At 50.2% G+C, this 24023-nt stretch overlaps 2 protein-coding genes across 5 annotated transcripts; both read left to right on the top strand.

The window, feature by feature from the left end:
• The first annotated feature begins 353 nt into the window (after window positions 1–353).
• LOC128121012 (ATP synthase subunit e, mitochondrial-like) lies at window positions 354–1630 on the top strand. Its single transcript, XM_052755371.1, has 2 exons — window positions 354–458; window positions 812–1630. Exon 2 carries the CDS (start codon window positions 1411–1413, stop codon window positions 1624–1626), a length of 216 nt encoding a protein of 71 aa, XP_052611331.1. The 5' UTR covers window positions 354–458; window positions 812–1410; the 3' UTR covers window positions 1627–1630.
• A 3721-nt stretch (window positions 1631–5351) lies between these two features.
• Window positions 5352–18521, top strand: Morn3 (MORN repeat containing 3). Of its 4 annotated transcripts, none has more exons than XM_052755370.1 (7): window positions 5352–5403; window positions 8644–8698; window positions 9218–9373; window positions 14467–14621; window positions 16047–16206; window positions 17435–17619; window positions 17805–18521. In XM_052755370.1, exons 3-7 carry the CDS (start codon window positions 9229–9231, stop codon window positions 17880–17882), a joined length of 723 nt encoding a protein of 240 aa, XP_052611330.1. In that variant the 5' UTR covers window positions 5352–5403; window positions 8644–8698; window positions 9218–9228; the 3' UTR covers window positions 17883–18521. The 4 variants fall into 4 exon arrangements, with proteins under 4 accessions (XP_052611330.1, XP_052611329.1, XP_052611328.1 ...); XM_052755369.1 differs by having other exon boundaries at window positions 9200–9373; XM_052755368.1 differs by lacking the exons at window positions 5352–5403; window positions 8644–8698 and having other exon boundaries at window positions 9262–9373; window positions 14164–14621.
• Window positions 18522–24023: the final 5502 nt, after the last annotated feature.

Below are 24023 nucleotides of genomic sequence, written 5' to 3'. Positions count from 1 at the left end.
ACCCTACAGGGCATGTTGGTAGACACCTGTAATCCACACCCTTGGGAGGTGGAGGCAGGAGGATCCGGAGTTTAGGATCATCCTCAACCATAAAACAAGTTTGAGGCCAGTGTGGGCTACATACAGGAGACGTTGTCAGAAAAAAAAAAATCCACTCATGGCCGGGCGGTGGTGGCACAGGCCTTTAATCCCAGCACTCTGGAGGCAGAGACAGGCGGATCTCTTGTGAGTTCGAGGCCAGCCTGGGCTACAGAGTGAGTTCTAGGACAGGCACTAAAACTACACAGAGAAACCCTGTCTCGAAAAAACAACAACAACAACAAAAATCCATTCATATTTTTCACACTTCAGTGGAATGTTCAACAAGGACTTGGACTGAAATCCAGTGGTAGAACATGTACTTAGCATGCCTGAGGTCCTGGATTCCGTCCTCAACACTAAAAGAGAAAAAGTGACGGGTGAGCATACACCTCTAACCCTAGCATGCAAGAACCTGAGGCAGAAGGATCATGAGTTTGAGGTCAGCCTGGACTACAAAGTGAGTATCTCAAAAAACAAAACCAAGACTACACTGTATTTTGTTTTGTTGTTGTTGTGTTTTGTTTGTTTGTTTGAGACAGGGTTTCTCTGTGTAACATGGATAACAGCCCTGGCTGTCCTGGAACTCACTGTAGCCCAGGCTGGCCTCGAACTCAGAGATCCGCCTGCCTCTGCCTCCAGAGTGCTGGGATTAACGGCGTGCGCCACCACTGCCCTTCCCCAAAACTATATTGTATTGCTCTCTTTAATATTTCTGTGATTTCTGTTTTAGTGAAAAAAAAAATCTCAAAAGGAAGAGCAGGGAGATGGAAGGACGCAGCTCGGTGGTGGTTCACGGACTGCGTTCACACGTGCAAGGCCCTAGGTTCTATGCTCAGCACCAAAAAATATTGACAGAACATACTGATGCACTCCTTTAATCTCAGAACTCATACAGTTGAATCTCTTTCAGTTTGAAACCAGCCTGGTCTACAGAGAGAGTTCCAGGCCAGTCAGGACTCTATGGTGAGTTCTTGTCTTAAAAGAAAAAAAACAACCTGTTGGCCTGTGACTTCCTCTAAACTTCTGAGAGCCCCTAGAGGGCGCTCCTTCCTTCTGCATGGAAGACTGGATAAACAGCTTTATTGAGATATAATTCATATAACTCATAGATCATAAAATTCACTCATTTAAAGTATACAGTTGGCCTTAAGTCTTCTCACAGACTTGTGAAACCATCACCACAGTCAATTTTAGCACAACTGTATCACCCCCAAAAGAGAAACCCCAATAAGCCTGGCCTGTCATTGGCACCTGGGAGCTGGCAATAGAAGGCTTAGAACTCCAAGGTCCCGCCTCAATTGAGCTTCCGGCGCGAAGGTCACAAACAAGATGGTTCCCCCAGTTCAGGTCTCTCCGCTCATCAAGCTCTGCCGATACTCAGCCCTGGTCCTCGGCATGGCCTACGGCGCCAAGCGCTATAGTTACCTAAAACCCCGGGCAGAGGAGGAGAGGAGGGTGGCCGCGGAGGAAAAGAAGAGACTAGATGAGCTGAAATGGATTGAGAGAAAACTGGCAGAAGCTCAAGATGACAGCATACTGAAGTGACACGCCAGTGAGCTTGCCTTTTCTTTAGTCGTTGAGGATGAATAAAGCTTTGTTGTGTGAAAAAAAAAAGAAAGAAAGAAATCCAAGGTCACGCTCAGCCGCACACAGAGCTTGAGGCCTCGGGCAGTGACACATGCTTTTTTGTTTGTTTGTTTGTTTTTCAAGACAGGGTTTCTCTGTGTAGCTTTGGAGCCTGTCCTGAACTCACAGAGATCCGCCTGCCTCTTCCTCCTGAGTTCTGGGATTAAAGGCGCGCGCCACCACCGCCTGGCAGGGCACACACTTTGAATTCCAGCACTCAGAGGCAGATGTAGGCTGATCTTGTGAGACTGGGGCTAGCCTGGCCTACATAGCAAGTTCCAGGCCCTCCAGAGCTGCACAGTGAGACTCTGTCTAAACAAAACAAACAACAACAACTTGTACTCATTAGATGTCACTCCCTGGTACCCATTTATCTACTTTCTGTACCCACGGACTGGTCTACTACGGATACTTCGTGTCCTTTGGTGTCCAGCAGTCTTCACTCAGCATCGCGTTTTCAAGTTTCATCCATGTTGCAGCATGTGTCGTGACTTCGTGCTTTTTATAGCCAAACAATATTCTGTTCTCGAGACAGACTGCATTTTGTTTATTCATTCACCCATTGACGGATACTTGGGCTGTTTCCATCTTCTGTCCATTGTATTCAAGGAGACTCACTGGTCCAGACAGGTAGGTCCTTCCTCGTAGTTCTGGGAAGGCTGAGACCCAGGTTGTCCTGATCCAGGAAGTCCCACTCTCCATGTCATTTTAGGTTGCACTCTAAGCATGAATGGTGCCCAGTGAGTCTGGACAATTCTGATCGAGGTCTTGGGTTTCTTTGTTAGGGCATAGAATCCAGGCTTAAGCCAAAGCTTTGGAGTGGGTTAATGTCTCCAGGACCACGCCTCCCCAAGGAAATATTAATATGCAGTGTGTGTGGGAACCTCTCTCACTCAACGTTACACAGTAGCCCCGCCCTTCTTTTTGGAAATGAAGTCCTTGAGAAGAGTTTGGTCAAATGCCAACTTTGCAGATCTGGCAAGTGATTATTATTATAAATGTATTTGCAGTCTGGAGAGATGGCTTAGAGGTGACGAGCATTTGCTGTTCTTATAGAGGACTGGGGTTTGGTTCCTAACACCAATATGGAGGTTTACCACCAGGTATACCTGTTCGAGGGTATCTGGCTCCCTCTTCTGACCTCTGCAGTCAGCAGGCAGGCAGTACATTTTACACATGCAGGCAAAGCACTCAAAACACATAAAATAAAAAATTTTTAAAAAATCTTTAACAACAGCAACAAAAGAGGATTTGAGATGGACACTCCCAAAAGTGATATACTGACTGGCCAGTCCAAGGGACCTACTTATGGACTTGCGAAAAATGCCACCAGGACTGGAGAGATGGCTCACTAGTTAAGAGGGCTGGCTGCTCTTCCAGAGGACCCGAGTTCCACTCCCAGCACCTACATGGCAGCTCACAACTGTCTGCAACTCCAGTTCCAGGGGATCTGACACCCTCTTCTGGCTTCCACCGACACTGCACTCACATGGTACAGAGACATACATGCAGGGAAAACACTTATACACATAAAATAAAAATAAATCTTTTAAAAATGCCATCAGAAAGCCGGGTGGCGGTGGTGGTGGTGGCGCACGCCTTGAATCCCAGCACTCAGGAGGCAGAGGCAGGCGGATCTCTGAGTTCAAGGCCAGCCTGGTCTACAGAGTGAGTTCCAGGACAGCCAGGGCTGTTACACAGAGAAACCCTGTCTTGAAAAAAACCGAAACAAAAAGCTTTCTCACAGTGAGGACCTGAGATGCAGCGTGTCGGGTTGGTGTCTGACCTAGAAAGGAAGAGTGCCTGGACCTGAAGGTGCGACTCAGCAGGTGGCCGGGAGGCTCGGGGACAGGGCCCGTGGCCAAAGGACAATTTGTACCAGGGTAAAGGCTGGCTGCTGGGGCTGGCTGGGTGCCCGAGGGAAAAGTAGAATGTTATGAGGAGAACCGGTGTAAGCTAGGGCAGACTCTAGAACCTAGCTGGGCCAGCTGAGTACTTGAGATAGGCATTTAGAAACAGTTAATTCCTGTACAGAATTCAAATCACAGGGACATAAGGAGCGGCTCGCTTTTCTCCGAGGGCATCAGGAGGCTGAGGGCAGAAAGAGAAAGGCGAAAGTGTCAGGGTTGGGGGTTGGGGATTTAGCTCAGTGGTAGAGTGCTTGCCAAGCAAACGCTAAGGCCCTGGGTTCGGTCCTCAGCTCCGGAAAAAAAAAAAAAAAAAAGAGTCAGGGTTGGTGGCGCACGCCTTTATCCCAGCACTTGGAGGCAGAGGCGGGTGCATCTCTGTGAGTTCAAACAATACAAACCTACAAAACCTTCTCTGTTTTCAGATTAGGCAAGAATGGCCGCACGGGTTGAGTGCAGGAAGGGGAAGTATCGCTGTTTGTTACCGCTGTGTTTTCCTTGTGTCTTTGAAATTTGTATTCCGTGTGTGTGTGTGTGTGTGTGTGTGTGTGTGCATGCGCGTGCGTGTGTGTGTGTGTGTGTGTGTGTGTGTGTGTGCGCGCTGTGCGCGTGTGCACGTGTGCAGGTCAGAGACAACCCGCAGGAGTCAGCTCTCCTCCCAGCATATGTGTGTATCTGTCTCTGTGCGCGCGCGTGTGTGTGTGCGTGTGCATGCGCGTGCGTGCGTGTGTGTGTGTGTGTGTGTGTGTGCTCGCGCGCGCGCGCGCATGCACGCGTGTGTGCAGGTCAGAGAGAACCCGCAGGAGTCAGCTCTCCTCCCACCGTGTGTGTCCCAAGGCTCTAACTCAGGGTACCAGGCTCGGCGCCTTTATCGCTGAGCCATCTCACTGGCTTCCCTTTTTTTCTGTTTATGTTTGAGGGGTTTGGTGTTGCTGGTTGTTTCTTTCTTTCTTTCACAAGATAAAAGTGAGAATGAGAGCCGAGTATAGTTGTGCATGACTTTAATACCAGCGCTTGGGGGGGCAGAGGCAAGCGGATCTCTGTGAGGCCAGCCTGGTCTACAGAGTGAGTTCCGGGACAGCCAGAGCTACATAGTGAGACCTTGTCTCAGAAAACCAAAACGAAACACAACTGAGAATGCAAAAACCTTTGTCTTTAGAGATGTCTTAGTAGCGGTGCTAAGTGCTTAAACATTTAACAGCATTAACAGGGATGAAACACGTGGAGATTCCAATTTTAAACCGGGTGGTTCTGAGAACTCCTCGGTGAGTTCTGATGTCTGAACTAAGCTCTGAGAGAAAGGACAAGACCCATGCTTTAGTGTAGCGGGGAGATGTCCTAGCAGCCGTTCCAGAGCCCAAAGCCTGAGGCTCACTCTCCAGGAGCAGCGGGAAAGCAAGTGTGTAGCTCAGGCAGGGGGCTGAGTGCGAGGCTTAGGGGAACAGCTCAAAGAGAATAGTGGAAGGGCTAGGCAGGTCTTCCCGGGTCTTCGAGGCGTTAGTGTAAGCTGTGAGCGTGGTGAGCAGAGCAAGAACTTGCTTCTGTAATATGTGTGCTATGCGATTTCCTGGGAGACGGTCTCCAGAGCTTCCCAAAGGGACTCAAAGCCGTCCTAGAGAGACTAAGAACAGATAGGATTTTTCCTTACCCTTAAAATTTCCCGCTACCCCCGCCTCTGCAGGAAGAGGCGGACACGGCCAGCTCGATTTGCTGTTGCCATAACAACCTCCAGGGGCCCGGACTTGCGCGCAACTCTAGCTGAAGGTGAAGCCCCAGGCTGCTATTACAGGTGAGCCAGGTGGACCCAGGGGGGCTGGAGCTCAGAAACGATACCCAGCTGTCTGTGCCCGGTCCCTCCAGTGTCCACATCAGTCTCTCTCTCTCTCTCTCTCTCTTTTTTTTTTCTTTAGGAACAAAACAACCTGGGCAGTTTGCAAGCCTTTCTTTTCTGGTCCACTTTTACCTCTTCTTAAGTTCTGAAAAATGGGGGGACAAAAGGGGAATCTATGCCCGGCGGTGGCGGCGCACGCCTTTAATCCCAGCACTCGGGAGGCAGAGGCAGGCGGATCTCTGTGAGTTCGAGGCCAGCCTGGTCTACAGAGTGAGTTCTAGAATATCCAGGGCTGAAACCCTGTCTCGGGGGAAAAAAAGAAAAGTAGAATCTGTGATACACAGATGGAGTGGTAACATCTTTTGACACCATACGGGAATCTAGTGCGGAATTCTTTTACAATTCCGAGTAAGCCCAGGACATATTGTCACTTTGGGGTTAATACGGCACCAATATCTCCCTTAACTTTTGCTCATCTCTCATTTATTTTTTATTTTATGTGTATGGGTGTCTTGCCTACATGTATTTCTGTGCACAACTCATGTGCCACCACTGGATTCCCTAGGACTGGAGTTACAGACATTGTGAGCTGCCATGTGGGTGCTGGGAACCAAACCAAGTCTTCTGCAAGAGCAACAAGTGCGCTCTCTCTCTCTCTCTCTCTCTCTCTCTCTCTCTCTCTCTCTCTCTCTCTCTCTCTCTCTCTCTCTCTTTTTCCCCGAGGCAGGGTTTCTCTGTGTAGTTTTGGTGCCTGTCCTGGATCTCGCTCTGTAGACCAGGCTGGTTTCCAACTCACAAAGATCCGCCTGGCTCTGCCTCCCGAGTGCTGGGATTAAAGGCAGGTGCCACCACCACCACCACCACCACCACCACCGCCCCGCCAGCCAGTGCTCTTAACAGCCCAGCCACCTTCTCCTGCCCTGATACCTGCGTTTTTGAAACAGGCTCTCACTCTGTGGCCCAAGTTGATCTCAGACTCATGGTGATTCTTCTGCCTCAACTTTCCGACAGTTAAGATTACAGGTTGTGGGGCTGGAGAGATGGCTCAGCGGTTAAGAGCACTGGCTGTTCTTGCAGAGGTCCTGAGTTCAATTCCCAGCAACCACATGGTGGCTCACAACCATCTGTAATGAGATCTGGCGCCCTTTTCTGGCCTGCAGGCATACACGCAGGCAGAACATTGTATACATAATTAATAAATAAATCTTTAAAAAAAAAAAAGAAAAAACAACCACCTTATATTCAAAAAAAAAAAAAAAAAGATTACAGGTTGCATTACTACTCCCAGGGTCCCTTGGTCCCTTAGTTGAGGACCTACTGTGTGCAGGTACCGGGTGCGGTGAGAAACAGAAAAGACATGGTACCTGTCATCTCCACTGAGAACAGCGGTAGAATGGTGCTGAGCAGGGGTACTCTCAGTGGGAAAAGGTGGTCTTCAAGACCTATGAAGATATTGCAAATGCAGATTGGTAACCCCAGGATTCTGCCAGGAGCAAAATCCTTTCATACCACGGCCCCCATCTCTTTTTTCTTTTCTTTTCGTTCTTTCTTTCTTTCCCTCCCTCCCTCCCTTCCTTCCTTCCTTTTTTTTTTTTTTTTGAGACAGGGTTTCTCTGTGTCATCCTGGCTGTCCTAGAACTCACGCTTTAAACCAGGCTGGCCTTGAACCCATAGAGATCCGCCTGCCTCTGCCTCCCGAGGGCTGGGATTAAAGACTCGCACCACCACCACCGCCCCTCTCTCAAGGCCCCACTCCCCATCTGAGGTCTACCAGGGATCTAGATTTCTTCACAATGAAGCAACTAATGGGCCCGTGGAGAGCCGACTGTGTAGGGGCTCAGCAGTTAAGAACACAGGCTGCCCTTGCAGAGGACCCAGGTTTGATCCCCAGAATTCAAATGGTGGCTCATAGCTGTCTGAACTTCAGTCCCAGGGCATCTGATTGATGCTTTCTTCTGGTAAAGGCAGGGGACCAGTGGGTATAGTACTTGCTTACATACATGAAGCCTTGGGTTTGATCCTCCAACTGCATAAACCCAGCACGATGGCTCACACCTGCAGTCCCAGCACTTGATAGGTGGAGGTAGAAGGACCACCAGTTCAAGGTCATCCTGCATATTGGGTTTGAGGCCAGCCTGGGTTACAGGAAAGCCTATCAGAAACAGAGAGGCAGAGAGAATGAATGAATGAATAAATGAATGAATGAATGAATGAACTTGAGTGTGGTGATGCATGTCTGTTATCCCAGTACTCAAGAGACAAGAAAAATAATGCAAATTTGCGGTCAGCCTGGTCTGCATATAGAGTTCCAGGTCAGCCTGGTCTGCATAGGGAGTTCCAGGTCAGCCGGGGCTACATAGCAAGACTCCATTAAAAAAAAAAAAAAATTAGCTGGCTGTGGTGGCACACACCTTTAATCTCAGCACTAGGGAGGCAGAGGCAGGTGGGTCTCTGTGAGTTCGAGGCCAGCCTGGTCTACAAAGCGAGTTCAAGGAGAGCCAGGGCTCTCACACAGAGAAACCCTGTCTCGAAAAACGAAATCAATAAATAGTTTCAAAACAGGGTAGCAACAAAGGGAGAGCAAAGAGTGGTCCCTTCTGTGGGGACAGCTGCACAGGGGGCAGGCACCGCGTGCAGCCTGAAGCACATGCTTTTGAGGCTGGCCCTGTGGGTGGATGCTGAGATACCGTGATCTCCTGAAGCTGGCTCGACCCTGAGGTGATTTTGATCTGGCAGTACCTGTGTGTGTGCTGCTGGTGCAAGATTTAATGGGAGTGAGTTTGTGCAGCCTCAGAACCTCTAGAGTTGAGGGGGGAACAGGGTTCCCAAGGATTTGGACAAGACTGTTTTTTTAAATCACCCCTGAGCAAACTCCATGGAGATAGACGGGAAGACATGAATGTCCTCGCTGGAGATTCTAGGGAGATTTTGGGGGATGTGAGGAGCACAAATGGGGGTTCCCGGACACCGGAAGGAGGCCCTGGGCCACCCACTGTTTCTTTATAGGTTCTAGCAGATAGAGCCATAGAAGAAGCTAGCCAGGGGGTTGAGCAGAGTCGTCAAGCCGAGGTCAGAGGTCAGATGTGGAAGGATGTTGGGGGACTTTCCCACTGTGTTTTTTTGAGAGATCTCACTGTATAGTCAAACCTTCAGTCAGGGGCAGTTGGTCACCTTGGGCTCAGTCTCTTTAATTTGTAGGTTTGTCCCAGCTGAAAGGCAACCCCCGAGCTCCACCATCTGTCCCACCGACCAGGTAAGGAGGGCCAAAGCGGGTAGCAGTGCAGGTGCCGGACCAGGGATGTTCCTGCAGGGTGTGCAGAAGGTAGCCGTCTGCCTGATACCCTCTGACTCTCCTGGAGTGGTCCCAGCACTTGCCACCGTCTGATCTTTCCTACTGGGCTCCTCTTCCACCCAAAACCCCTTCTGATGGGTCCGCCTAGTCATGAAGTGTGTGAGCGTCATTCTTTCCAGGGGCGGCTTCTCCCTGACGTCATCACAAACCCTGGGTTCCCAAGGGATTGTGCCATCACATCCCCACAGAAGGGCCCCAGGAGAATGCAAGGGGGGTGGGGAGCTGCCCTGGGTCAGTACAGCACAGCAGGATCCCCACTGAGGGCTGCTCACCTGCCCTGGGGACTCAGACCACACATGACCTGCCCCACTGGACCGCAGGCAGGCACCTCCCCAGGAAGCCCCAGGATCCCAGAGATACACGGGATACGCTGAGCCCCTGATGCTCCTAACCTCTCACCAGCACCCTCCGACACCACAGAAGCAGCCGACATGCCGGTCACCAAGTGTCCAAGAAAATCAGAGCCCCTGTGGAAAGGGTGGGACTGGAAAGCCCAGAAGAACGGGCTGAGGCACCAAGTATATGCTGTGAACGGCGACCGCTATGTGGGCGAATGGAAGGACAATTTAAAACATGGTGAGCCAGGGACCCTCAAGGGGTCAGAGGTCAGTGTGGGGTCAGAGTGGGCGGGCAGTGCAAAACAAAACAACCAGGTGGTGGTGGCCCATGCCTTTAATCTCAGCACTCAGGAGGCAGAATCCGGTGGGTCTTTGTGAGTTCAAGGCCAGCCTGGTCTACAGAGTGAGTTCCAGAAGGCCAGCCTGGTCTACAAAGTGAGTTCCAGGAGGCCAGCCTGGTCTACAAAGTGAGTTCCAAGAGGCCAGCCTGGTCTACAAAATGAGTTCCAGGAGGCAGCCTGGTCTACAAAGTTCCAGGAAGCCAGCCTGGTCTACAAAGTGAGTTCCAGGAGACCATCCTGGTCTACAAAGTGAGTTCCAGGAGGCAGCCTGGTCTACAAAGTTCCAGGAGGCCAGCCTGGTCTACAAAATGAGTTCTAGGAGACCAGCCTGGTCAACAAAGTTCCAGGAGGCCAGCATGATCTACAAAGTGAGTTCCAGGAGGCCAGCCTGGTCTGAGAGTGAGTTCCAGGAGGCCAGCCTGGTCTACAGACTGAGTTCCAGGACAGCCAGGGCTACACAAAGAAACCCTGTCTCAAAAACAAACAAACAAACAAACAACAAAACCCAAACCAAAAGCAGTGTACCAAGTTCATTAGGGACATGTGGTGCTGTTTCCACGCCTCCTTAGGGTGTGAATGTTGACCAGGACCAGCAAGGGGCCTTCCCATGCTTTGGCTCTGAAGCCCATCTCAGCCACGACTTCAGCCGAGCAAGGGTCTAGGGACAATGATATAAGGGTCTTCAGAAACCAGCCCAACTTGGGGCTGTGGAGAACGGAGCTGGGTCCCTCCCTGCCTTCTGATCGGCTGCCTGAGCCTGGGGCTGGTTGACCCGAGCAAAGGTCGACACGATAAGAGCTTGGCTTGCAGTAGGGGTTCTGGGCTTCAGCCTCAGCCCCGATGCTCTACAGAAGGTGCAGCTCAGGGTCTGAGCCTCAGGACACAGGTAGGACCAGTGTGACCTCATGAAGTAACTCCGTGATGACTCCTGTGTGCCAGGGTTCAGGCCTGACCAGCAGGGGGCGAAGGGGTTCTGGTAATACAATGCAAATCCTAACGGGGAAGTGGGGGAGGGGAGGGGAGAAGGGGAAGGGGGAAGGGGGAGCTTTATTAAAAGACTTGACAACGTCTGTCACTCCAGTCTTGCGTTCCGGACTTCACCGCCCTCTTCTCTTGCCCTCCTGGGTTGTCTACACTAGAATCCATGAGCCTGCGCTGTTAGAATCCCAGTTCTACCCGCCACAGTCTTGAGGTAGTCATTACCATACTCTGAGCTTCAAGTGTTCGAAGTCAGTGTAGCTAGAGCAGAGAGGGTAATGGGAGAAAGTGGGCCGGGACTGGGTGTGGTTTTACTCTTCCGGTTATGGGCTCAGGAGGCTGAGGTAGGAAGATCGAGGCTGGGCTATGACCCTCTCTCAAACAAAACAAAGTGGTGGGGATGGGGGGCGGGGGCAGGTGTGATGGTGCATTCCTGTAGTCCCAAGTGCTTGGAAGACAATGCAGGAAGATCACGAGTTCAAGTCCAGCTTCAGCTATATAGTGAGTTCAAGGCCAGCCTGAGCTGTACCAGAGACCTTATCTCAAAACAAAATGAAGTTAAAAAAAAAAAAAAAAGAAAGGAAGGAAGAAACAGAGAATAGTGGTTAGCTGTGGCGGCTCATACTTTTACTCCCAACATGCAGGCAGAGGCAGAGGCAGGTTGATCTCTGTGAGTTCAAGGCCAGACTGGTCTACATCGAAAGTTCCAGGATAGCTGGGGCTGCTTACTGAAGTCCTGTCTCAAAAATGGAATAAACAAACCAAAGAGGGATGGAGAGGGAGGAAGGGAGGAAAGGAGAGAGAGACAGACAGACAGACACTCAGGTGCCTGTAACAGCTAACTACCCAGCAAGTATATTATGCCTCATGGACCACTGTGAGGCTTGTCTTTTTTTTTTTGAAAAATTTATTTAATTTAATGTGATGAGTATTTTGCCTTGATGTGTGTATATATACGTGTATATATATACGTGTATATATATATATATATGCCATGTGAGTGCCTGGTGCCCATGGAGATCAGAAGAGGGCATTAGATCCCACTGGAACTGGAGTGACAGGTGGTTGTGAGCTGCCTGCCAAGTGCATGCTGGGAACAGAACCCAGGTGCTCTGCAAAGGCAGCAAGTGCCCTTAACCACTGAGTCATCCCTCCAGCCCCCAGCTTTGTCTTCCCTGATTCCAGGACAAACGTGGTTGAATAGCAGGGAACAGGCTAGTCAGCGCTGTGTGTGCCAAACACCTGCTGGATGAAGGGTGAGTCCACCCTTGTCAGGAGTAACCTAGATCAAATTTTTATCTCGCAACGTGAATATTTTATTTCACAATATTTAAAATATTGTCAGGCAAGGGCTCTACCACTGAGATAGGACCGAAAGCCCTACCTGCTCTAGATCTAAAAACCCAAGGGTTGGGCCCCGGGAGATAGCTCAGTAGTTAAGAGCAAATACTGTTCTCTGGTCGTGGTGATGCACAGCTTTAAGCCGAGCACGCAGGAGGCAGAGGCAGGGAGATCTGCGAGATGTAGGACAGCCTGGTCTACATAGCAAGTTTTAGGCTACCCGGGGATACACAGTGTGACCATGTCTCAAAAATAACAACAAAACAAACAAAAAAAGAAAATATGAGAACCCGAGTTCAGTTCCCAGCACCCACATCCAGTGGCTCACAATCACCTGTAACTTCACCTCCCTGGGGGGTGATATCGCCCTCTAATGGCCTCTGCAGGTACTACAGTCACATGGCATATGCACACAGTCACATAAATAAAAACGAATCTTTAAAAATAATAACTTAAAATCCTTTAATCCCAGCACTTGGGAGGCAGAGGCAGGCAGATCTCTGTGAGTTCGAGGCCAGCCTGGTCTACAAAGTGAGTTCCAGGAAAGGTGCAAAACTACACAGAGAAACCCTGTCTCCACCCCGCCCCCCTCCCAAAAAAATCCAAGGAAAAGACTCAGATTGGCTGAGCCCTAGGTCAGATCATGTGCTCTCTTCTTCAGTCTGGAGGCTGTGGCCAGAAGACGGTGGAGAAAACGCCGGGGACAGTGGGTGATACTTGACTCCAGGTGTCACCGTGCAGGACCAACAACTTCCTCTAAGCGTTTTCTTCATAGTCAAAAACCATTTCCAGAGGGGTGTATGTTAAGGACATTTTTCTTCATGTCCTCACCCCTACTGGGAGGCACCCCACTTTCACTGTTCCGGTGGTTGGTCACCCTTCAGAAACCCTGACTAAGCAGCCAGACCACCTTTCCCAGCCCGCCAGCAGCTTCTGATGTAAGTTGTTTAGGGAATGAGAACGGGACAGAAAATTCCAGCCTGCTAAGGGGCCAACCGGGGAATTGAGGAATGCTGCGTGCAGACTTGACATGGATGCTTGCTTACAATGCTTTCCTTCGTGGTGACTCATTCATTCATTCATTCATTCATTCTTTAGATTTATTCATTGGAATCAGACTGATTATGGCCAGGGATAGTAGCAATAGCTGTAATCCAAACCCTTGAGAAGCATAGACAGGAGGATCATGAGTTCAAGAGCAGCCTGGGAAATAGGATAAGATCCTGTCTCAGAAATTCATAATATCAGCCGGGTGGTGGTGGCACACACCTTTAATCCCAGCACTCGGGAGGCATAGCCAGGTGGATCTCTGTGAGTTCGAGGCCAGCCTGGTCTACAGAGCGAGATCCAGGACAGGCACTAAAACTACACAGAGAAAACCTGTCTCAAAAAAAACCAAAAGGAAAAAAAATTCATAATATGGGGTTAAAGATATAGCCGCCGCCGCCGGGCGGTGGTGGCGCACACCTTTAATCCCAGCACTCGGGAGGCAGAGCCAGGCGGATCTCTGTGAGTTCGAGGCCAGCCTGGACTACTAAGTGAGTTCCAGGAAAGGCGCAAAGCTACACAGAGAAACCCTGTCTCGAAAAACCAAAAAAAAAAAAAAAAAGATGTAGCCGCCAGTTGGTAAATCACTTCTCTGACATGCACAAGGCCCTGGGTTCTAGTGCCAGCACAGCATAAATCCAGGCATGTATGATGTGTATAGATAAGGACAAGCATTGCCACAGCATGTGTGTAGATGGCACATGAGAAACTTTTGGAAGTCAGTTCTTTCCTTCCACTGTGGGTGCTGGAGATCAAACTCACGTCATCCATCCTGCTTGGCTGGACCAACTCTCCAGCCTGATTTAGTTACTGACTTAATCACAATGCTGTACATTGGTCCTCCAAAACGCAGACACCTTATGTTGAAAGTGTATAGCCTTTGACCCACATCTCCCTCCTTCTCTCCTCCCAGCTCCTGGTACCCATCATTCTATTCTCTGTTTCTATGAGTTTGACTTCTTGAGAGTCCACATAAAAGTGACATCCCTTGGTATTTGTCTTTCTGAGTCTGGTTTATTTCGCTCTTCTCCCCTGACCCCCGAACCCCAAGACAGGGTTTCTCTGTGTAGCCCTGGCTGTCCTGGAATTCACTCTGCAGACTAGGCTGGCTTTCAACTCAGAGATCCACCTGCCTCTTTCCCCTGAGGGCTGGCATTAAAGGCATGTGCCACAACCACCTGGCTATTTCACTCATTTTAACGTCGTTCATGTTCACCCATGTTGTAGACAACAGGATTTCTTTTTTCTTTATTTGTTTCACTGCTGGGAATCGAACTTATGATCTCACACCATTTCCCGGTCTCTTTTTTTCTTCATTTAGAGGCAGTCTCTAGAAGTTGCCCTGGCTGGCCTGGAGCTCACCATCCTCCTGCCTCAGCCTCATCTCTCCTCGAGGTTTGCCATCACAGTCTGGCTGTGAGGCTGTGAGCGGGAGAATCACTGTTTTTAGCTATGGAACTTTCCTTTCTTCCTCACGCTTACAGTCTAACGATGAGGTACAGGCTCTATTCCAGTTCTGAAGAAACTGTTCAGGGCAGAAGTCCCCTGAGGTCTGTACCCGCGGATGGCCTTCAGCCTCCGGGTGGCCACGGTCTACAGTGTTGGCCCATCCATGTGTCACCAGGGAAAGGAACACAGGTCTGGAAGAGTGGTGCTATCTATGAAGGGGACTGGAAGTTTGGGAAGCGAGATGGCTATGGCACCCTCAGCCGTCCTGACCCGGAGACTGGAAAGTACAGGAGGGTGTACTCGGGCTGGTGGAAAGATGATAAGAAGTCGGTGAGTAGCTCCCAGCATGCCTTGTGTGTGTGTGTGTGTGTGTGTGTGTGTGTGTGTGTGTGTGTGTGTGTGTGTAGGGAAAAGGTGGGGGGTGGACCTAGAGCCAGGAGGACCAGTGGTTTGGTGGGTGGGAGAAGGAAGGGGTGGGGAAATTGTATTGCTTCTCAAAACAAAACCAAGAAAACAGGAAGCAAGAGATGTGGGGGCCCCAGGAAGGAACCCTTTAAAAACTCTATGGCTACTAGGAGGCAGCAGGCAAAGACTCCTCCACCCTCTTCCCCCTCATTTCCGGGCTTTCTTCTCCCTGGTACCCCATTCTGAGAATCCTCCTGTTGGTCTAAGTCAGATGGAAGGTTAGGAAGCAGGGTCTAATTGGGTCAGGTGAAGTCCGGCACTCTCGGCATTCTGAACGTGGAGGCAGGAGGATAGTGAGTAGGAGGCCAGCCTGGGCGACATAGAGAGACCATGGCTGGAGAGGGAGGGGGTCGAAAACGGAGCAAGAGCAGGGTCCACACCCTTGGCCATGGGGCAAGAGAGGAGGAAGGAGGTAGAAGCGAACCAGAGGGGAAGCCTCCATCCACAACTGTCCATACTACTGCAGATATATTCACTCTGAAAACGTGGATGGATGTTCACCATGGAGCCTGATAATTATAATAGTGTTGCTATTGGGCAGTTGCTCTATGTGGTACATGAACTGACTCTTGTAACAGCTTATCACCATCGGTATTCCGTTTTACTAATTAACCGACAAGTTTAGCCAAGTTTCAGAGCCCAAGATTTCATGTTCTTTGCTCCTAGTGGGAAGACTGAGCTTAAACACTTTGCATTTTATGTGGTTTCCCTGGGGCTGGGAGATGGCGTCATTTAGCCTAGAAAATACAGGGCAGGAGGTCATACCCAAAGAAGCAGGGAGCTAGCCAGGTACACGTGTCCAAGGGTAAGAAGAAATAACAAAGATGTCCAGCAGCAGGTCTTCTCTGCCCTGGGAAGGGAAGAGAATCGTGAAGTGGCATTGAGGTTTTCGAGCGACAGACTTAACCCAGGCACCTTGAGTGTGATCTCCAACAGGCCCCGATTTCCTGCGGTTGGTCTTCAAATGTCACATTTATGTTTCTAAGCAGACAGCTGAGGAGGTCACTGAGTGTTGCAATCCGAGTTGGATGGGTGATCCTATGGACTATAAAATATCCTCCTGGTGGCTGTATGGAGGGTGAACGGAAGTGGGGCCAGAGACAAGGGGACCTCAGAAGAGAGAAAACCGATTCAGGCTGTAGGAAGGCGGTGCACGGGATGGATCGAAACACGCAGCTAGAGTTCTAGAATTCTTTCACCTCAGCTTGAATGCATGGCTACGTGTAGGAGGACGCTCAGGTGTGAGACTTGGGTAACCCGGCAAATGGTGGGACATCTTCCTGCTTTCAGGGCTATGGGATCCAGTTTTTCGGATCCAAGGACTATTACGAGGGTGAGTGGTGTGGCAACCAGCGCAGCGGGTGGGGACGCATGTACTACCCCGATGGCAACATCTACGAGGGCCAGTGGCAGAAGGACAAGCCTGAAGGGGAGGGCATGTTGCGGCTGAGTGAGTGCCCCGCCCCCATGAAACCACGCCCCCAACGCCTCTTGGCCCCGCCCCGTCCCGGAAAGAGCTGGCCCCAGACTCCCTGCCCCACCAGCCAGGTCCCATACATAACTCTAGTCTTGTTGGCCCTGAGAAAGTGATATTCCAACTTCCAATGAGATCCAACTAAGCTGAGGCCCTGGGTCAGCTGGGAGGGCTTCGGCGGTCAGTCTTGTCTTGTCGGCCCTAGACTCCTTAGCAAAGCCTGCCTTCAGTGAGGTTCCACTGTGCACAACCTGCGTTTAGTGAGCATTTGCTGAAGCAGAGCAAACTTTCTAGGTGCTTCATTTCTCATGGCCTGGACTCTGGGCAAGCCTGCATGCGCTCAGATCCTGGCGTGAGCCAGTGCTAGCTCTGGAACCCTGGGCAATTTATTGAACTGTGGTTCAGTTTCCTTATGGTTAACATTTTGTGATTAAAATTTTTATAAATGAGAGGGGCCTGTGAGATGGTTCAGTGAGTTAAGGGCACTTCCACAGGGACCTGACCCGAGTCTGATCTTGGATCCCACAAGGTGAGAGGAGAGAACCGTTCCCCAGAGCTGCCTCTCACCTCCTGCTTGTGTGTTACAAATGCACTATGATGCACCAACACATTCAAGGAAATAAAAATGGGAGATGAGCATGGTCCCTAACACCTGGGATCAGCAGCATTGCTTCGACTCGGAGGCCAGCCTGTGCTAGCCAGGTCGCAAAAGGCTGTCTAAAAAGATAAAACTCACGTGGTTTTCATCCCAGGACTTGGGAGGCAGACACAGGTGGGGCTCCAAATTCCTAGTCTACATATGGAGTTTCAGGCCAAGGCTTGGGGGTGTAGAGCACTTACCTAGCATGGTCAAAGCCCCAGGCTCAAAGCCCCTAGCGCTGCCGAACAAAACAAAACAAAACAAAAAAACAACAACAAAAACCACAAATCGGAGCTTAGAGCCATAGCCCCAGAGGCAGAGGACGTGCTGAGTGTGCACGCGCGCGCCAGGTTCTGTCTCCAACAACAAAAAAATAAATCTCTTGAAGTGATTTGAGGTTAAACGACGTTGATGATGGTGTCAGGCTGGACACTACACCTACTGTCTAGTGCCTAATGACTCTCTGTCACACCCCTGTCAGCAGCTAGGACTGATGGGGCCCAGCCTGATAGTCCTGGCTGCGTCCCTGCACCCAGCACCCATGCTATCTTGTCCTTTCTCTAGAGAATGGGAACCGGTATGAGGGCAGCTGGGAGAGAGGCATGAAGAACGGGCATGGGCGTTTCTTTCATCTGGACCGTGGGCAGCTGTTTGAAGGCTTCTGGGTGGACGACGTGGCCAAGTGTGGCACCATGATTGACTTTGGCCGTGATGAGGCCCCGAAGCCCACCCAGTTCCCCATCCCTAAGGTGGGTGGTCCTGAAGCCAGAGAGACAAAAAAAAAAAAAACAACCCACCAGCCTCCGCAGCCCCACACATCCAGGGACTATAGATGAGGTTTTGTTTCCAAGCAGAGCATCTCTAGCAAGGTATCCTGGGGCCTTCCATACTTCTTCAACCAACCGACCAATCCCCTCCCCCTGCTGCCATCCAGGTAGAGGTTCAAGACCCAGATGGTGTGCTGAGGGAAGCAATAGCTGCTCTGATGAACCCAGAGGAAGAAGATACCTGATGCCGGGTGAGAAGACATCTTTTCTGCCATCTCCGAGGAGGCCGAGGCAGCCCTGGGTCCCTGAACAATGCTGGTATCACTTACTCCTCCTACTCCTCTTTGAAACTCGTGTTCCTAGAAGAGCACTCCAGGCCTGCCCAGATCTCCTGAGTTGCAATCTCAGCCTCCTGAGGTGGGCACTGAGCTGAAGTCAGGGGGTCTGTCCCTTTTCAAGACTCTTAAGTAAGGCTGGGGGCCCTCGGCCTGCACCGACGCAACTCTTTATGGGGCCTTGTCTGGGGTGATCGCGAGGCTTCAGGGAGAGGGTGTCGGTGACTGTGTTTCCAATACTAGTTCTAGCGCCGTCGCCGCCTGTAGAGCGAGCGAGCGAGCCCATCAAGGCTCAGGAGATGCGCCAGCCCTTGTCACCAAACTGCTCAGACCAGTGCAGCTCCTGCAGGAGGAGCAAGCAGCGACTCTGGGCACGCCCTTGGCTCCCTCAGTGGGCACCCACCCCTCCAGACACTAGGGCATTCTTTGCCAATGGAGGTGGGGTATTGCTAATCCCTGGCTGGCCTTGGGGACCCGCTTGTTTCAAGCCTTTGCCCTGTGATCTTATAGCAGAGTGCACGAAAATAAAGAAGGACCTGGTGGCCTTGCTCCAAGGACCTATGACTTGAGCAGGGGTGGGAGGAACCTGAGGGAGGAGGAGAGAGGCAGCCTGACCAACTGTGTGGGTCCCCTGACACACACTGTGTGTGTGTGTGTGTGTGTGTGTGTGTGTGTGTGTGTGTGTGTGTATGTGTGTGTGTGTAGGAGTTGAGGATTTGAGGCAGTGGAGCAAGAAAGTGGCTTCAGCTCTGCCACCTCTGAGCTAGCCCAGAGAGAAGAGTGAGGATGCTCTCTGCCACAATGGTCACCAAGATTGGAGATTAAAGCAGGTCCCCACCTCCTTAGCCTAACACAGGAATCTCGAGGATTAAAAGCCAGGAGTACGCAAGATACTTGTGGCAGCCCGTGCCCTACATACACATACTTGGAAGTAGAGGCAGGTGAATCTCTGAGTTTGAGGCTAGCCTGGGCTACACACTCAGCAGGGGCAGCATTGTGAGACAGTAGTTTAAAACCACCTAGGAGTCTTGCTCTCGCCCGGCTCCTTGGGGACATTTGGTTAGGCTTGAAGACACTCCTGGTTGTCATGGTGGACAGAGAAGAATGCTACTGGAATCCGAGAGCAGGGATGTTGCTAAACATACTATGCTTTTTTTTGTTGTTGTTTTGTTTTTTCGAGACAGGGTTTCTCTGTGTAACAGCCCTGGCTGTCCTGGAACTCACTCTGTAGATCACTCGAACTCATAGAGATCTCCATGCCTCTGCCTCCTGAGTGTTGGGATTAAAGGTGTTTGCCATCACCGCCCAGCTTTGTCTTTTTTTTGAGATAGGGTCTCACTATGTAGCTCTGGCTGTCCTGGAACTTACTTATGTAGACCAGGCTGGCCTAGAACTCACAGAGATCTGCCTGCCTCTGCCTCCTGTACCACTATGCCCTGCTCAACATGCTACATCGAACACACTACAAAGGAATGATTCAGCTCAACGTCTGCCAGTAAAGCTCTCAGCATGGGACTGGACTAGGCCCTCTGCATGGCGAGACAATTGTGCAGCCTGATCTGCTTGGGGGCAGGGGGGGGGTTGTGGGGGGCAGGGAGCACTGACAGTAGAATCAGAATCCATCCCTGGTGCACGAGGGGGCTTTTTGGAGCCCACTCCCTATGATGGGACACCCCGTGCAGCCTTGAGACAGGGAGAGGGGCTTGGACTTGCCTCTACTGGATGTGCCTCTCCATGGGAGGCCTTGCCTTCTTGTGGGGAGAAATGGGGGGTGGGTTGGGGGGAAGGCTGGGGGGTGCTGGAGGAGGGAAGAGGGGGATCTTTGATTGGTGTGTAAAATGAATGAAAAATATTTCTTAATAATAATAATAATAATTAATAAATAAATAAGCTCTCGCCGGGCAGTGGTGGTGAACACCTTTAATCCCAGCACTCGGGAGGCAGAGACAGGCAGATCTCTGTGAGTTTGAGGCCAGTCTGGTCTACAGAGCTAGTCCAGGACAGGCTCCAAAGCTACAGAGAAACCCTGTGTCGAAAAACAAAACAAAACAAAAAGCTCTCAGCAAATGCCCCAAACTTAGTGAGGCATGGTGGTGGTTCACACCTGTAATTCCAGCACTCAGGAGATGGAGGGAAGAGAATCAGTAAGGGGTTGACACCAGCCTGGCCTCCATAGTGAGAACAAGGACAGCCTCAACAAAACAGAAAAGCTCACACTGACGTTATGACATTTTTCTTTGCCCCTAAATTCTAAATATGGTGACCTGCTTCAGGGTGTGTGGTACTGACTGCACCTGACTCCACGAAGTAGGACCAACATAACTACACAGGTGCTAAGCTTACTCTGCACCAGGCTGGGTCTGGATAGCTTTAGTTGCCTCTCCTGTGAATACGTAACCTGTGAGGTGACCTACTATTCTCTGCTAGTTTAGAGGAAGCAGGTTGGTAAGTCCCCAAGATAACACTGTGCCTACCCTTATTGTTTTTTTTTTAGACAGGGTTTCTCTGTGTAGCCCTGGCTGTCTTGGAACTCACTCTAGACCAGGCTGGCCTCGAACTCATAGAGATCTGCCTGCCTCTGCTTCCCAAGTGCTGGGACTAAAGGCATGTGCCACCACTGCCCAGCCCTATATATTCTTTTATTTTTGTGTGCTTGCCTGCATGTGTGTCTGTGTACCACGTGCATGCCTGGTGCCCAAGAAGGTGTGACAAATGGTTGTGAGCTGCCACGTGGGTGCAGGAAATCTAAGCAGAGTCCTGTGGCAGAACAGTAAGTGCTCTTACCTGCTGAGCCATCTCTCCAGCCCAGGTCTCTATACTCTTAGGTAGTGGAAGTATACAGATCCTTCCCAGGCATGGTGGTGCACACACGGCCTGGTTTAAGAACAACTTTTTACTGCTGAATTTGGAAGCAAGTGAATAATCTACTGTATCCAAAATAAAAATAAAGCCAAAGCAGAGAGACTGTGTTTTTATTTCATCATCTACTTTGGTGCTGGGATGGAGCACAAAGCCTGGTGTAGGCCAAGCAAACGCTCTACCCCTGAGCTACAACCTCAGCTCTGAGCCTAGGCTCTTAAGGAGTATTTACTCAAGGTGCCTGGGTACTTGTTAGAGAGAGATTCCAGAGGCATACCCAGACCAACCTGTCAAACTGCATCAGCTCATGGTAGATGGTGATATTTGGGGAATCTACATTCTACAAGCCAGCCTGGTGATTCTTTATGCAGACACATTCAGGAAACAAAACATTAGACTCCAGAGTCATTGGCCAGGAGTAATTCCAGCAGGGTTACTGCAGAAGCAGGAAGGTGATTTAATATGTGAGTGATATCCAGGCATCTCTGGGGAGCAGAGGTACAACTTGGACCTTTCCCAGTTGTACCGAGTATCTCTCAAGAGAATGGTCCTGGTGCATACGATGCAGAGTGGATAAGAAGTGATGGGAATGGGACAAATACTAAGCGCCTAAACTACTTTATAGGGTCTAGGGATATAGCACATCGGTAGGATGCTTATAATGCACAATGCCCTAAGTTTGAATCTCAGCACCATTAGAAAGAAAACAAACAAAACCACTTTATATATTGCCGTTCCAGGACAGACATATCTCAAACTCAGGGCCTGTGAGAGGTGGGTAAGCAATGTCTTTAAAATCACATTTGCTGTGTGTGTGACTCTGGGTGCGCAAGTTCCATGCTGCGTGTGTGGAGGTCTGGACAACCAGTGAGAATTGATTCCCTCCTCCTACCATGCAGGTTCCGGGAAACGAACTCAGGTGGTCAAACTCTGGGGCAGCTCCTCTATCTGATGAGCCATCTTGATAGTCCAAGGGAAGTAATATTAAGCGGCCCAGTGTGAGACAAGAGGGAGTGTGGGGACTGTGGCTAAGATAGGCCCTGGGTAACTGTGGCTAAAACTCAGTTCCTGCTCATTGTAGCTCTGCAAGGTAGGCCCGGGGCCCCTGGATCATCCCATTCTCCAAGCAATGCCAGAACCTGCCTAGGTAAGATTCTTTAGAGGCTCTGAGCTCTTGAGGCACCTTCCGGTTTGAGCCCTGGCAAGTGACTTGTGATAGATAATCTTCACTGTCAACTTGACTGGATTAGGAGAAGCCCAGGGGATTAGTAAAGCACCTGGGGTACTGTGCGAGCATGTCCACAGACGATTCGCTCACAAGGTCTCTGACCTAATCAATGGCAGGGGGTCATTCCTCCATGGCTCCCACAACAGCATTATTGGGAGGTGGTGAAACATGGGAGGTGGGACTTGACGGGAAGGTCACCGGATGCGTATCCTCAGGGACTGTATCTTGCTGCTGGTCACTTCCTAGGTCCCCTCGTTAGACTCTTGGCTGCCACGGCACAAACTGATGTCTCTGGCACACCCTCTCCATCAGGACATCTCTGAGGCCACGAGCTGAGATAATACTCTAAGGTCGTCTCCCAAACCCCCCATCACGTGACACAAAGGCCTGCTACATTAACTTTTTGTTTGTTTGTTTTTTTGAGACAGGGTTTCTCTGTGTAGTTTTGGTGCCCCTCCTGGATTTCACTCTGTAGACCAGGCTGGCCTCGAACTCACAGAGATCCGCCTGGCTCTGCCTCCCCGAGTGCTGAGATTAAAGCCACCACCGCCTGGCTACATTAACTCTCTTGAGCATCAACTCTGTTTCCTGTACGGTGGAGATTAACATGCTGAGAAGGCCGAGGACCCAATGAGCAGCACTCAGTACTTAGAACATCCCACACACCTAATGGCTAACGAGTCTTATTTCGTTGTTTCAGACGGGTTCACACAGTCTCAGGCTATTCCTGCCCCAAAACGCACGATCTGATTATAACCATGAAAAATTAGCAAGAGAAATTAAACTAACAAGGCATTCTGTAAAAACCACAGGTCTGGGCACTTTAAAAAAAAAAAGTTAATATCTGGGCTGAACAGATGGCTTAGAGATAAAACCACCGCTGCTCTCACAGAAGACCCAAGTTTTGTTCCCAGCACCTACGTGGTGGCTCATAACTGCCTGAAAGTCCAGTTCTCAGGTGGTGTGAAGCCCTCTTCCAGCCACCAAAGTCACCAGGCATGCATGTGGTACCCACACATACATGCACTCACACATGCACATTTAAAAAAAAATGTTAATGTTGGGGTAGGGATGTCGCTCAGTTCCTAGAGGGCCTGTTTGGCTTTCAGGAGGCTCTGGACTTGTTTCCCAGCTCGCAAGACACCCGGTATGTATGGCAGGTATCTATCATCCCAGAACTTGGGAGATAGAGGAGTATCTGCTGTTCAAGGCAATCCTCCACTACATAGCAAGTCTATGGCTAGCCTGAGCTACATGAAACCATTTTAATAAAAGCCCTAGGCCAGGCGGTGGTGGCGCACGCCTTTAATCCCAGCACTCGGGAGGCAGAGCCAGGCAGATCTCTGTGAGTTCGAGGCCAGCCTGGCTACCAAGTGAGTCCCAGGAAAGGCGCAAAGCTACACAGAGAAACCCTGTCTCGAAAAACCAAAAAAAAAAAAAAAAAAAAAAGAAAAGAAAAGCCCTAAAGGTTCGTATTTGAAGACAAAAGCCAGGCAACTGTTTCAAATTCGACATTAAGTGACAACTCTCGTACACACTGTTATAAAGGGTATTCCTACAAGTAGGAAACTGAACTTGAGTATCCGGTAGTGTCCCCAAATCCAATCTCCTGTATTTGGACTGAGGATTTAGACAAAGCAGGACACTTGCCTAGCATAGAAGCAGCCCTGGATTTGACCCCTAGCATCCCATAAAGTGGATGTGTGGCACACACTGTTAAGTCCAGCACTTGGGCGGTGAATGTTCCTGAAAGACCAGAAGTTCAAGGCCAGCCTTGGCTACTTAAAATCTGTTCAAGTTTTTGTGTTGTCTTTCTGAATTTGATCAATAAGCTGTGGCTATGTAAGGGAATACCATTGTTTTTAGGTCATAACAACAAGTTAACAAGGAGAGCTGTGTTTCTATGTGAACATACGTTCTATCTGAGCTGGTACCCAGTGAGGCCAGAAGAGGGGGTCAAATCC

Source organism: Peromyscus californicus, unplaced genomic scaffold, assembly GCF_007827085.1.
Source record: "Peromyscus californicus insignis strain IS unplaced genomic scaffold, ASM782708v3 Scaffold_2__1_contigs__length_46816999, whole genome shotgun sequence".
Classification (NCBI taxonomy): Eukaryota; Metazoa; Chordata; class Mammalia; order Rodentia; family Cricetidae; genus Peromyscus; species Peromyscus californicus.
This window is presented reverse-complemented; position numbering and strand designations above follow the sequence as displayed.